The following is a 15,000-nucleotide window of genomic DNA, read 5'->3' as shown; positions in this document are numbered from 1 at the left end:
AAACAGGTCATTTAACAGTTATTAGTGTGTTTTGACAGTTTTCAGTGCACTCAATACTGTAAATGTAACCCCGCCGGTCCTACGCCACTCTGCTCCGCTCTGAGCTGGGATTGAACCAGCGACTCTCCGCAAGGGAGTCAGTTGCTTTAGCAAGGAAGCTAAAGATAATGGCCTCTAGCTTCTGTCGCTAGAGCATCTTTAGAGGTCAGAGGAGTGAGGTTTACTTGCACAGCTCTTATTAGCTGACCTCTGTTACATACACACACACACACACACACACACACGGACATCTTATCAAGTAAAGCAAAAAAGAATCAAGTAAAGGGTGTCCCACAGAAATATGATATATGCGTCATAAGAGACGTGGTTCCTCTGTCTCATTCACTTCATTTTCTGAGCTGTTTTTGTCTCATCATAGACTCCAGCAATGGTTTATTTCTGAAAGTTTCTTAAATGTCCTGTAGTTGAGCCATGACTTAATCCTGGCTCAGACTAAACCCTGTCTGTGGGTCCGGAGCGGTGTGTGTGTGTCTGATCTGCAGTGAACAGAACATTGTCAGCTCATTATCACTCTAATAATTGACTCTGGCCTGTTGAAATAATAGAGTATAACACAGTTAGGTTAGTATCAGTGGAATAATTGACTCGGATCTGTTGTATATTAGAATATAACACACAGTTTAAGCAGTATAAGCAGATTAATTGACTCCAGTTTGTTGAATTATTAGAAAATAACACACAGTAAATGTAGTGTGGGCAGATTAATTGAGTCTGGTTTGTTGAATTATTAGAAACTAATACACACAGTAATCACTACAAGTCAAATAATTGTCTCCTGTGTGTCTAATTATTAGAAAATAATGTACAGTTTAAGTAGTATACGCTGAATAATTAACACCTCTTGAATTATTAGTAAATCATACAGTATTAATAGTACAAGTGGAATAACTGACTCAGGTTTGTTGTTGTATTAGAAAATAATGCAGACTATAAGTAGTATAAGCAGGTTAATTGACTCAAGTGTGTTGAATTATTAGACAATAATACACACTAAGCAGTTTAGGTGAACTAACTGACTCTGGTTTGTTGAATTATTAGACAATAATACACAGAATAATGCACATGTAAGTACTATAAGTGGAATAATTGACTCAAGTTTTTGAATTATTGGGAAATAATGCATAGTATATAATTAATATAAGTAGAATAATTGAGTCTGGCTTGTTAAATTACTAGAAAACAATGTAGACTCTAAGTAGTGTAAGCAAATACATTGATTCTGTTGAATTTATTAGAGAATAATGCACCCTTTAAGTACTATAAGGGGAATAATTGACTCCTGCCTCTTGAATTATTATACAATAATACACATGTAAATAGTATAAGCAGATAAATTGACTAATTATTAGTAAAGAATAAAGTATTAATAGTGTAAGTGGATTAATTGACTCCAGAGTGTTGAATTATTAGAGATGATTGAACAGTATAATTAATATAAGCAGAATAATTGACTGTGGTTTGTTGAAATATTAGATTGTAAAGCACACAATAATGCACACTGTCAGTCATTAAAGCAGATTAATTGACTCCGGTCTGTTGAATTATTCTAAAATAATCCATACTATAAGAAGTATAAGTGGAATATTTGACTAATTGAATTATTGGTTAATAATACACACCTGACTCCTAACAGTCACTCTGCTTGACCGCTTGATCAGCACTTCAGATACACACTACTCTCGAATAACTCAAAGACCCATCCTCAATTCTTCTTTACGTAAACGAAGACAATACTTCACACACTCGCTGCTGATTGATGAACAACAGACACTGATCGACAGATATTGATGATGATGATGGTTTTATTGATCATCAGAATGTAAACACTGGAGTGCTGTGAACATCTGGAATGCAGCTGTGCCGCTTCAACACCACATCAGGCACATGGAGAACACCGGCGGCAGGTGTGTGTGAGTGTGTGTGTTTCTCCAGAGCTCTGTGTGTGTGTGTGCGGCTGCAGTAAACAGAGGTGTTGATCATGTAAACTCTCTGGTCTCCTCAGTGTTTGGCGTCTGTCTGCTGGAGCAGTGGCCTCAGGTGTGTGTGTGTTTGTCTCAGTGTTTAGCATCCGCTTGCTGGAACAGTGGCCGCAGCTGCTCCGCCGTGGTGGCCTCTTTCTGCTGCATGAGGGCCGCGTCACCCCTGGTGACCCCCCAACCGTCTGGAGTGGACATGGAGGAGCAGAGAGGACGACCAGACGCTGGCTTCAGCTTCTCCCAGTAGTCACGGCGAGCCCTGCACAACACACACACACATATATATCTGATTAACATTCTATACATAAACACACACACACATCAGAAACACACTATACATAAATACACACACACACACACACACACACACACACACAACATCAGAAACACACTATACATAAATACACACACACACACACACACATACACAGAGGTTGGAGTTGATCTTCACTCCAGCAGTAGAACAGAGTGTGAAGGGTTCATCAGCATCTGTGACCGACAGCAAGTGTGTGTGATGGTCAAGAGCCGCGGTGTCCAGAGTAATGTCAGCAGACCACCAAGAAGAAGGAGAAGCACATCCAGCAGGAGGAGCTGTGGAGGCCAGAGGAAGCTCTCTGAGAGGGTCGTCCGGCTGATAACCCAGATTTACCCAGAACACATCAGAGCACAGCTGATCCACTCACTGCAGGATGACATGTGCAGCTCCACTCTCCTGTGTCCAGCAGAACTGTTGCTCTGGAGCTCCACTGGGTCAATATACATGACCCAAACCTCTGCTCACTCCTGCTGATGCCAAACGCCGGTTTCAGTGGAGCAGCGGTGAAGATCTGGAGCTGTGGACGATGTGGAACATGTACTGTTCTCTGATGAGTCCACCTTCACTGTGTTTCCCACATCCAGGAGAGTTACGGTGTGGAGAAGCCCCAAAGAAGCGTCCCACCCAGACTGCTGATGCCCAGAGTGAAGCATGGGGGGGTCACTGATGGTTTGGGCTTAATATCATGATGTTCCCGAGGCCCAATACTGGTGATAGATGGGCGATGGGTCACTGCGAAGAACTACCCAACCATCCTGAATGACCATGTGACCCAATGGGTCAATCATTGTATCCTGAAGGTGGTGGTGTGTATCAGGATGATAATGCAGCGATACACACAGCAGGACTAGAGACAGAGCGGTCTGATGAACATGACAATGAACTTGAACATCTCCCATGGCCTGCACAGTACCCAGATCTAACCATTATTGATCCACTCCACCAGCACACACATCAGAAACACACATTATATATATATAAACACTTACACACACATCAGAAACACACTGAATAAACACTTATGTATACACACACACATCAGAAACAAACACTATACACCAACACTTTTACACACACGCATACACACATAAAAATGCATGCTATACATTAACACACACACACACACACACATGATCTAGTATTTACTGTATTGTTGTCTATGGTTTCTCACCTGGCCCTGACCCAGGGTTTGGTGTGCATCTCCAGGCCGCTGCCCCACAGGCCGTGTTTGTGTGAGGCTTCAGGCAGGAATCCTCTCTCAGCCGACAGCTCTTCAGCTATAGCGCGGATGTGGTACGGCTCGAACCCACAACAGCCACCGATGTAGCGGATTCCAGCTTTATAGGCCTCTCTGGCGTACTGCTGCATCTCCCAGCGCGTCAGGATGCGCGGCTCCAGAGCTGGACAACAACAACACAATGACCAACAAACAACAACATCAACATCAGCGTCAGATACATCATGCAAGAGGATCAGCATGTGTGTGTAAGTGTGTGTGTGTTAGTGTGTGTGTGTTTGGGTATTCTGTATGCGAGTGTGTGTGTATTGTGTGTGTATGCATGAGTGTTTATATGAGTGTATAGTGTGCATTGCGTGAAGTGTGAGGGGGGGGGGTTCGATATCGATATATATTTTGTATATATGTGTGTGTACCGAATGGGAACTCGGGCAGGTCGATGAAGCCCTGGCAGCTGCAGTCGGGTGTGTGGTATGCCAGCGGCTGCGTCATATAATGCGCTTTCAGACCCGCTTTCTCCACTGCAGCCTTCATCATCACCACAGTCTTCACACAGGTCAGGGGGTCAAAGTGACAGTTCACACCCACGATATCAGCTCCTGAACACACAAGCAGAAATTTCAGAATCAACATATTTCAGAAACATTGGCATATCAAATCTGATCAATAAGTGCTGGAGGAACGTTTATTTCCAGAGCCTTTACACTCCCTGTTCCTCAGCAGTGAATAATCTTATCAGTCCTGTAAACATCTCAGATCTTTACAGTTTGAATTTCTCTCAATCCTCACTGTATTTTTTGTGTTAAAGCTTGTGTGTGTGTGTGTGTGTGTGTGTGTGTGTGTGTGTGTGTGTGTGTGTGTGTGTGTGTGTGTGTGTGTGTGTGTGTGTGTGTGTGAGAGAGAGAAAGAGACCCACCTGCTTTCACCAGTCTGACGGCACACTCTCCAGGTGTAACTCCATGCATGTCTCCATCAGGTCCAATACACAGAGTCGCTGCTACAGGCTTTCCTGTGGCCTTCAGAACCTGGACGGCCCATTCAGCCTCCTCCACATGCTCAAAGTACTGCAAAACCAAAATAATCATAATTCATTACATTAATACTGTCTAGGCACTTATTGGACACATCACTATACTGGAGGATTATCAGGACACATCACTATACTGGAGGATTATCAGGACACATCACTATACTGGAGGATTATCAGGACACATCACTATACTGGAGCATTATCAGGACACATCACTATACTGGAGCATTATCAGGACACATCACTATACTGGAGCATCAGGACACATCACTATACTGGAGGATTATCAGGACACATCACTATACTGGAGGATTATCAGGACACATCACTATACTGGAGGATTATCAGGACACATCACTATACTGGAGCATTATCAGGACACATCACTATACTGGAGGATTATCAGGACACATCACTATACTGGAGCATTATCAGGACACATCACTATACTGGAGGATTATCAGGACACATCACTATACTGGAGGATTATCAGGACACATCACTATACTGGAGGATTATCAGGACACATCACTATACTGGAGCATTATCAGGACACATCACTATACTGGAGGATTATCAGGACACATCACTATACTGGAGCATCAGGACACATCACTATACTGGAGGATTATCAGGACACATCACTATACTGGAGGATTATCAGGACACATCACTATACTGGAGCATCAGGACACATCACTATACTGGAGGATTATCAGGACACATCACTATACTGGAGGATTATCAGGACACATCACTATACTGGAGGATTATCAGGACACATCACTATACTGGAGGATTATCAGGACACATCACTATACTGGAGCATCAGGACACATCACTATACTGGAGGATTATCAGGACACATCACTATACTGGAGCATCAGGACACATCACTATACTGGAGCATCAGGACACATCACTATACTGGAGCATCAGGACACATCACTATACTGGAGGATTATCAGGACACATCACTATACTGGAGCATCAGGACACATCACTATACTGGAGGATTATCAGGACACATCACTATACTGGAGCATTATCAGGACACATCACTATACTGGAGCATTATCAGGACACATCACTATACTGGAGCATCAGGACACATCACTATACTGGAGGATTATCAGGACACATCACTATACTGGAGCATCATCAGGACACATCACTATACTGGAGCATTATCAGGACACATCACTATACTGGAGCATTATCAGGACACATCACTATACTGGAGCATCATCAGGACACATCACTATACTGGAGCATTATCAGGACACATCACTATACTGGAGCATTATCAGGACACATCACTATACTGGAGCATCAGGACACATCACTATACTGGAGCATTATCAGGACACATCACTATACTGGAGCATTATCAGGACACATCACTATGCTGGAGCATTATCAGGACACATCACTATACTGGAGCATTATCAGGACACATCACTATACTGGAGGATTATCAGGACACATCACTATACTGGAGCTTCATCAGGACACATCACTATACTGGAGCATTATCAGGACACATCACTATACTGGAGCATTATCAGGACACATCACTATACTGGAGCATCAGGACACATCACTATACTGGAGCATCAGGACACATCACTATACTGGAGCATTATCAGGACACATCACTATACTGGAGCATTATCAGGACACATCACTATGCTGGAGCATTATCAGGACACATCACTATACTGGAGCATTATCAGGACACATCACTATACTGGAGGATTATCAGGACACATCACTATACTGGAGCTTCATCAGGACACATCACTATACTGGAGCATTATCAGGACACATCACTATACTGGAGCATCATCAGGACACATCACTATACTGGAGCATCATCAGGACACATCACTATACTGGAGCATCATCAGGACACATCACTATACTGGAGCATTATCAGGACACATCACTATACTGGAGCATTATCAGGACACATCACTATACTGGAGCATCATCAGGACACATCACTATACTGGAGCATTATCAGGACACATCACTATACTGGAGCATTATCAGGACACATCACTATACTGGAGCATTATCAGGACACATCACTATACTGGAGCATTATCAGGACACATCACTATACTGGAGCATTATCAGGACACATCACTATACTGGAGCATTATCAGGACACATCACTATACTGGAGCATTATCAGGACACATCACTATACTGGAGCATTATCAGGACACATCACTATACTGGAGCATCATCAGGACACATCACTATACTGGAGCATCAGGACACATCACTATACTGGAGCATTATCAGGACACATCACTATACTGGAGGATTATCAGGATTATCAGGATTATCACTATACTGGAGCATTATCAGGACACATCACTATACTGGAGGATTATCAGGACACATCACTATACTGGAGCATCAGGACACATCGCTATACTGGAGGATTATCAGGACACATCACTATACTGGAGCATTATCAGGACACATCACTATACTGGAGGATTATCAGGACACATCACTATACTGAAGCATTATCAGGACACATCACTATACTGGAGGATTATCAGGACACATCACTATACTGGAGCATCAGGACACATCACTATACTGGAGCATTATCAGGACACATCACTATACTGGAGCATCAGGACACATCACTATACTGGAGCATTATCAGGACACATCACTATACTGGAGCATTATCAGGACACATCACTATACTGGAGCATCAGGACACATTGCTATAAATCACCAAATTCACTACTGTTTGTGTGTGTGTGTGTGTGTGTGTGTGTGCATGTGTTTTTGTGTATGTGTGTGGTTCTTTGTGTGTGTGTGTGCGCGTGTTGTCACCTCAGCGATCAGCAGGTCTACATTCTTCTTGATGAAGACGTCCAGCTGTTTCTTGAAGGTCTTCTTCACCTCCTCCTCACTCTTGCAGCTCAGGTATGAAGGTGTCTGCGAGACTCCGCCTGCCACAAGCGCATCGCCCTCATTGGCCACTTCTCTGGCCAGATCACAGGCCGCCTCGTTGATCTGCTGACCCTGCAATCAAAGACGAGTGCACCATGGTCAGAATGTGAGTGTGTGTGAGTGTGTCTGTGCGTGTGTGTCAGACTCACAGTGAAGCTCAGTTTGTTGCCTCTGTTTTCCAGCTTGTCGTCACTGGCGTAGAAAGTGAACGTCTGCATGACATTTGAGCCGGCGCGCAGGAACTCTCTGTGCAGCTGCCGCACTATACGCACAAACACACACACACACACACACACACTAACATGAGATGGTAAGAAGAGTCCAGGGCATGCTGAACATCTGAAGATACTATAGTAGTAATGTATAATAATGAGGTTTAGACTATAGAACACACAACACTACTGCTAAGTATATATGACAATTACACACACCAAACTTTACATTTTTGTCTGCATATTCTGCTATTGTACATGCAGACCAGCCTTTCTCTATTCATATATCCTGATTACACACTCTAAACGTTTCATTTTGTCTGTATATACTTCACATGTTGAGGATATAGTAGATCCAGCAGGTTGTTATCGCAAAATAAGTCTTCAGGTGGAGACCGAAGGCTTTATTCTGAGAAAACAACCCTCTGGATGTGCTTTATTCTGATTATTACACTGCTCCTGGCCACGAGATGTAAATATTAGACACTAAACATTGCTCTGAGCTGTAATAGTTTATTAATTCTTTAATTAAACACAAAGCTGACAGAATGAAAACAGCTGATGATGGAGTATACACTAACCTGCGCATAATTCAGACACTAGATGGCACCAAACAGTGAAAAAGCACAGCATTCAGACAGATATGAGTGTGTGTGTGTGTGTGTGTGTGTGTGTATGGATGAAGGTATTCACTGACGGTCATTCTCAGCTCCTAGATGAGTATGTGTTATTCAGTACTGCTTATCTGGGAATAAGAGACCTTGGAATGTCACAACTGACCATTCAGGATCGATTATTCCAGGCAGTGGTGTAATCACTTCTGATTGGTCAATCGCATGTCGTTCTGTCAGCTTTGCATGTAAGTAAAGAATTAATGAACGATTATGGCTCAGAATATAGACATACATAACATTACACAAACTGTATAGTGTGTTTATATATATATATATATATATATATATATATATATATTCAGATTATACACACCAACTGTTACAAATTGTTCTGTATATACTGCTATTATACGTGACTATATATTTCATTTTGTATGTGTGTGCGTGTTTGTGTGCGTCTGTCTGTTAGTCTGTGTATACATGTGTGTGTCTGTCAGTCAGTCTATCAGTGTGTGTCTGTTAGTATGTGTGTTAGTATGTCAGTATGGGTGTGTGTATGTGTGTCAGTGCAGTGTGTCTGACCGGCCTCCGGGTGCTCCGCAGCGGCCTCTGGTGTCCAGGGTCCGGCCTTCACATACCCGCGCTTCTCCAGAGCGAACACGAACCCTCCGTCTCCAATCACCACCTCACCCGCGTCCAGGCGCTCTAAAACACCCTGAGCACACACATACATACACACACACACACGCACACACGCCATATGAGGCCAAAAAACACCAGAACACACACTTTTACAGCTGCGGGGACGCGAACGAACGCTATTGGAACCGTGTGCGCCTTTCTTATCTTCAGTCTTTATTCACTCTGACACACATTTAACACACTTTTAATGTATGTGCTAGTGTGTGTGAGTGTGTGTGTGTGTGTGTGTGTGTGTGTGTGTGTGTGTGTGTACACAAATGAGCTGTTTATTAATAGCTGGACTGAACTAAACTCCTGCCGGATCTCGTGCGTCGAGCGCGTCTCTTCGTTAACGCGAAAATAACGCGCTTATATATATATATATATATTACAAATGTGTAATGATTGTGTGTGTGGATTAAGTGTGTGTAGCTGAAACTCACCCGTTTGGATCCGACTGGTGCCATGTTGATCTGATTCAGGAACAGCAGATGGAGAGTTTGAGGAGAGCCGAGAGAGAGTGCGTGGAGAGCCGCTGGAGACGCGCTTTTAAAGCACAGCTGGAGGGGTGTGTGTGTGTGTGTGTGTGTGTGTGTGTGTGTGCTTCTGTGTAAGTGATCGCCCCTTCTAACCTTTACTAGTTCAGTGTGTAACTGGTTAATGTTTATCTTCTGAACCGGGATCATCAATAGCATCATGGAGACGTTCAATAACGCGTCTGATCGCTGACAGCAGCAGAAACAGCTCCAGTGTGTACCGCTTTAAATCCTTCATCCTCTTCACTTTAGCTATTTCTGAGCCATAAAAAGAAAAGAAAGCCTGTTCTCAATGTTCCTCCTCATTCACTGAGCACACACACTCAGATATCAGCGTGTAACACTGTTTAATACTGTTTCTGTGTGCAGAACTCGTATATTTACAGCTGAAATCCTCTTCTGACGCATTAAAGACAGTAGAAGGATCCCAGTTTGACCAGAACACTAATATAGGTGTGAGATTCAGCACTACTCTTCAACACATTAGATTTGATATTTGACAACAAGAATATTTTCATCATTTCACATATGTCCGTATTAATATCTGTTGTTTTTTGGACACAAATATATCTGTTATGCTGAGTGGAGCACTTAATTTATTCTTTTATTTTTATTATTTCCTTCGGCTTAGTCCCTTTATTCATCAGGGGTCGCCACAGTGGAATGGACCACCAACTATTCCAGCATATGTTTCACACAGCGGATGCCCTTCCAGCCACAACACCCATACACACTCATTCACACACACTCATACACTACAGCCAGTGTAGTTGATCAGTTCCCCTATAGCGCATGTGTTTGGACTGTGGGGGAAACTGGAGCACCCGGAGGAAACCCACACCAACACGGGGAGAACATGCAAACTCCACACAGAAACACCAACTGACCCAGCCGGGACTCAAACCAGAGACCTTCTTGCTGTGAGGCCACAGTGCTAACCACTGAGCCACCGTGCTGCAGTTTTATTAAGTTATTTGACACATTAAACACATGTAACTGTGGATATAAAATCACTTTAGTTTGATCTGCACAGTAAAAATAGACAGTAATGATGACAGGGAATGTTCTCAGAATATTCCAAAATAATAATAATAATAGATTTTATTTATAATGCGCTTTTCTAAAAGCCAAAGTGCCACAACAGAGAAATCAAACATGCAGTAAAATACAAGAATACACAAAAAATAAAATATAAACACATTAGAATAATCAGGAAACTAAAAATGCAGACTTAAAAAGATGAGTTTTGATCTTAAAACTTGCTAGTTTACGTTGTTTAAAAGTTGTGCAAATGTTAGCATGTAATGTTATCAAAATAACATTTTTGCAACATTCTTTTAACATTGACAGAAATGTGTTCTTATACGTCGTAAATGTTCTAATCACATTTAATATGATGTTCTAAGAACATTAATGTAGTTTTCCAGCACTGGGTTGCAGCTGGAAGGGCATCCGCTGAGTAAAACATATGCTGGAATAGTTGGTGGTTCATTCCGCTGTGGTGACCTCTGATAAAACCCAGCAGACACACAACATCATAGTTAATATCAGGTTAGATTTAAGTCGCAAGCATTGAAGGACGTTATTTTGATGTTCAATAATAACGTGAATGAGGTTGATATTTGGTTGATTTTAAGGTTGAGTTGTGAACGGACTAAAATCCAACGTCAAGCTAACATCTTAACCCAGCGTCATACTGACGTCAGATACTGGCATTTATTCATCAGGTATAGCAACCAAAATACAACATCTGATAGACGTCATATTGGTAACGTCCACACAACATCAACCTGTACCTTCATTAGACGTTGATATTTGGTTGTTTTTAGGTTGCGTTGGAAAGTAACCAAAACGCAACGTTTGTCAGACGTTCAACATGGACGTCAGCCTGACATTAGGTTCTGACGTCAACTCGATTTTCATTTACAAACAGAACGCAACATCCCACGACACTGCAGTACATCGTCAATCTGACGTCATGTTGACGCCCTGTGCCTGCTGGGAAGCAGAATAAATAAATGAATGAATGAATGAACGAACGCTAATGTAACATGAGAATATAAATGTTCTGAAAATGATTTATTATAACTAAAAACGTTAATTATGTTTAATAAAATGTTAACCCTAACGTTAATACAACGTCTAACAGCACGTAAGAACATAGGGTGGCACGGTGACTCTGTGGTTATCACTGTGGCCTCACAGCAAGAAGGTCTCTGGTTTGAGTCTCGGCTGGGTCAGTTGGTGTTCCTGTGTGGAGTTTGCATGTTCTCCCCGTGTTGGTGTGGGTTTCCTCCGGGTGCTCCGGTTTCCCCCACAGTAACACATGCGCTATAGGGGAACTGATCAACTAAACTGGCCGTAGTGTATGAGTGTGTGTGTGTGTGAATGAGTGTGTATGGGTGTTTCCCAGTACTGGGTTGCAGTGGAATAGTTGCTGGAATAGTTGGCGGTTCATTCCGCTGTGGTGACCGCTGATGAATAAAGAGACTCAGCTGAAAAGAAAATGAATATTATAATACGCCTCTAATACAGAAATAAATAGCACATAACACAAACACACAGCAGCGTAACTCAAGCGTGAGTCATGTTCTTGCGACAGATACAGCAGTTTAACGTGTGTGTGTGTGTGTGTGTTTGCAGACGTGTTATTGATCATTGATCATGTTGATCAGATTATCTGCTGTTTGTGATGCAGAGACTTTGATCATGTGATCCTGCTTGCCTTGACATATTTACTGAGCTCAAACATTCCTCACACATACACACACACACACATGTACACAAACAGAGAGAGTCACACACACACACACACACACACACACACACACACAGGGTTGCTGCAATCTTTGTTTGTCCAGCAGATTGCTTGTTCACTCGGACTGTTTATGAAAGATATATTATTGCAGGTCTTCATTATTGCAGATTTAGCAGATGCTGAGCACACACACACACACACACACACACACACACACACACACACACACACACACACACACACACACACACACATTACAGTAGTAAAGAGCAGAAAGTATTTGAAAAGATGTAAATGTTCAGGAGTGTGTGTGTGTGTTTAGGTGTTGTGTATGTGAGTGTGTGTATGCATGTGTTTTTTGAGTGTGTTTGTTTGTGCTTGTGTGTTTTTTTATTGTGGCTGTGTGTTTATTCATCATATAAGTGAAAAATAAACACACAGTTTGTACGTTTGTAAAAGGGTTTATGAATGGTTGTGTGTGTTTTTGTGTATGTGTGTTTACGAGTGTGTACGTGTCTATTGTGTGTGTGTTTGGGGATTGTGGATGTGAGTTGGTGTGTGGATGTGTATTTTTTTAGTGTTTTAGTGTTTGTGTGTGTGTATGTGAGTGAATGTGTGTATATGTGTGTGTGCGCGCATGTGTGTTTTTGAGTGTTTGTGTGTGTGTGTGTGTTTTCGTGACTATGTTTTTCATTGTGGTTCTGTGTTTTTTTTATATGTGTATGTGTGTGTGTGTGAGTTTGTAAAAGTGTGTGTGAGTGTGTGTGTTTATGAGGGTTTGTGTGTGTTTTTAAGGGTTTTTGAGTATGTGTGTGTGTGTGTGTGTGTGTGTGTGTGTGTGTTTATGAGGGTTTGTGTGTGTTTTTAAGTGTTTTTGTGTGTGTGTGTGTGTGTGTGTGTGTGTATGTATGTGTGTGTGTGTGTGTGCGTGCGTGCATGTGCATACAAATGTTTGTGAGTGTTTCTATGTGTGTGTTTTGGTGTTATGTATGTGAGTGACTGAGGGAGTGTGTGTGTGTGTGTGTGTGTGTTCACACACGTGTGTGTTTTTGAGTGTTTGTGCATGAGTGTTTATGAGTGCATGTTTGCAAAAGTGTATGTGTGCATGTGTTTGTGTGTGTGCGTGCACGAGTTTGTAATAGTGTCTGTGTGTGTGTTTATGAGGGTTTGTGTGTGTTTTTGAGTATGTGTGTGTGTGTGTTTAGGTGTTGTGTATGTGATTGTATGTGTGAGTGTGTGTGTGTGCGCATGTGTGTTTTTGAGTTTGTTTGTGCCTGAGTGTTTTTATAAGTGTGTGTGTGTGTGCACATTTGTAAAAGTATATTTGTGTGAGTTTGTAAATTTGTGTGTGTGTCTGTATTTGTGTATTGTGTTTGAGTCAGTGTGTGTGTGTGTCTGTATTTGTGTATTGTGTTTGAGTCAGTGTGTGTGTGTGTGTCTGTATTTGTGTATTGTGTTTTGTGTTTGAGTCAGTGTGTGTGTGTGTGTGTGTGTCTGTATTGTGTTTGAGTCAGTGTGTGTATGTGTGTGTGTGTGTCTAAGTGTTTGTAAAATTTTGTTTGTAAGTGTAAATGTTTGCAAAAATGTGTGTGTGTCCCCTAACGTGTGTGTGTGTGTGTGTGTGTGTGTGTGTGTTTGTATTCAGCGTTTCTCCTGTTTATAAATCTTAATCCACACGAACGCGCACTTATGAACTCGGCGCGTGCTTGGTTCGTGTCGTGCGCGCGCTGCTCGTGCGTGTCTCGGCGCGAGCGTTTGTTAGTAAACTCAGCGCTGAGCTCGAGCAAACTCAGGAAAGTTCAGTCGGAGAAACGAAACGCGAAATGTGGCGAACGCTGAGCGGCTTGAAGGCGTCTGTGAGGCGGCCCTGGAGGAGGAGAGCCCCGCGAGAGCGCGCCCGGAGCTTCGCCACCGACCCGCGGTGAGAAATGAAACAACTATGAATGATCTCTATTAATATAACAGACTGTAGCACTGTGGAGATGATCTGAACTGAGAAATATATGAAATCAGTTTGAGCTAATTCAGCTTTTGGTTCATTTTCTTTATTTATACTATAGTAAATACTCAAACTGTTCTTATATTAAACGCTGTGTACTAATTTCTTTATCTTATGCACTCTAAATATGCAGATAAGCATTTTATTAATATGTTTTATTCTAATTGTATTGATTTTAATGTTATTATTATTTTATTTGATTAATATTTTGTTTTATTAATTCTAATATTAATGAAATGTCCATATATCAGGCACATCAGACAGACTTTAGCATTATGGGAATAATCTGAAGCTCAGACAAAATATTAAATAATATGATAGACTTGGATATTAGCAATATTTACAAGAAAATATGATTTATTGTTGTTTATACTTTTTAAAATTGCATTTATTTTATTTAAATAACAACAAAACAATTACAATGTACATAAAACAAACAAAAATATAGTACAAACCATGCTGAGATGACTATTTACAATGAGGGAGATATTATTAATGATTTAATTTGATTTAGTTAATAATAATTACATTTAAAGTATTATAACAAGAGAGAATAAAACAATAAAGGCACCTGAAAGGGATTGTAAATGAATGCA

At 41.6% G+C, this 15,000-nt stretch overlaps 2 protein-coding genes across 2 annotated transcripts in view; one reads left to right on the top strand and one right to left on the bottom strand.

Moving 5' to 3' along the window:
- The window catches only part of dmgdh (dimethylglycine dehydrogenase), a 44,983-nt gene that overhangs the window by 9,637 nt on the left and 20,346 nt on the right, over positions 1-15,000 (top strand). The window lies entirely within an intron of this gene.
- Positions 1,845-9,664, bottom strand: bhmt (betaine-homocysteine methyltransferase). The gene is made up of 8 exons (XM_056445716.1): positions 9,555-9,664; positions 9,013-9,145; positions 7,754-7,866; positions 7,485-7,676; positions 4,506-4,653; positions 4,006-4,188; positions 3,524-3,752; positions 1,845-2,295 (listed from the first exon to the last, which is right to left on the bottom strand). Exons 1-8 carry the CDS (start codon positions 9,576-9,578, stop codon positions 2,115-2,117), a joined length of 1,203 nt encoding a protein of 400 aa, XP_056301691.1. The 5' UTR covers positions 9,579-9,664; the 3' UTR covers positions 1,845-2,114.

The sequence above is a fragment of the Danio aesculapii genome, chromosome 21, assembly GCF_903798145.1.
Source record: "Danio aesculapii chromosome 21, fDanAes4.1, whole genome shotgun sequence".
Lineage (NCBI taxonomy): Eukaryota > Metazoa > Chordata > Actinopteri > Cypriniformes > Danionidae > Danio > Danio aesculapii.
The sequence above is the reverse complement of the archived record's forward strand: the minus strand, read 5'-3'. Positions and strand labels throughout refer to the sequence as shown.

Excerpts from the sequence above, each read along its gene's own strand:
- bhmt (XM_056445716.1), bottom strand. The coding sequence starts at position 9,578 with ATGGCACCAGTCGGATCCAAACGG. Across the intron at positions 9,146-9,554 it reads CACCAGTCGGATCCAAACGG|GGTGTTTTAGAGCGCCTGGA; the intron begins GTGAGTTTCAGC and ends GTGTGTGCTCAG. Across the intron at positions 3,753-4,005 it reads CCTGCCCGAGTTCCCATTCG|CTCTGGAGCCGCGCATCCTG; the intron begins GTACACACACAT and ends GTTGTTGTCCAG.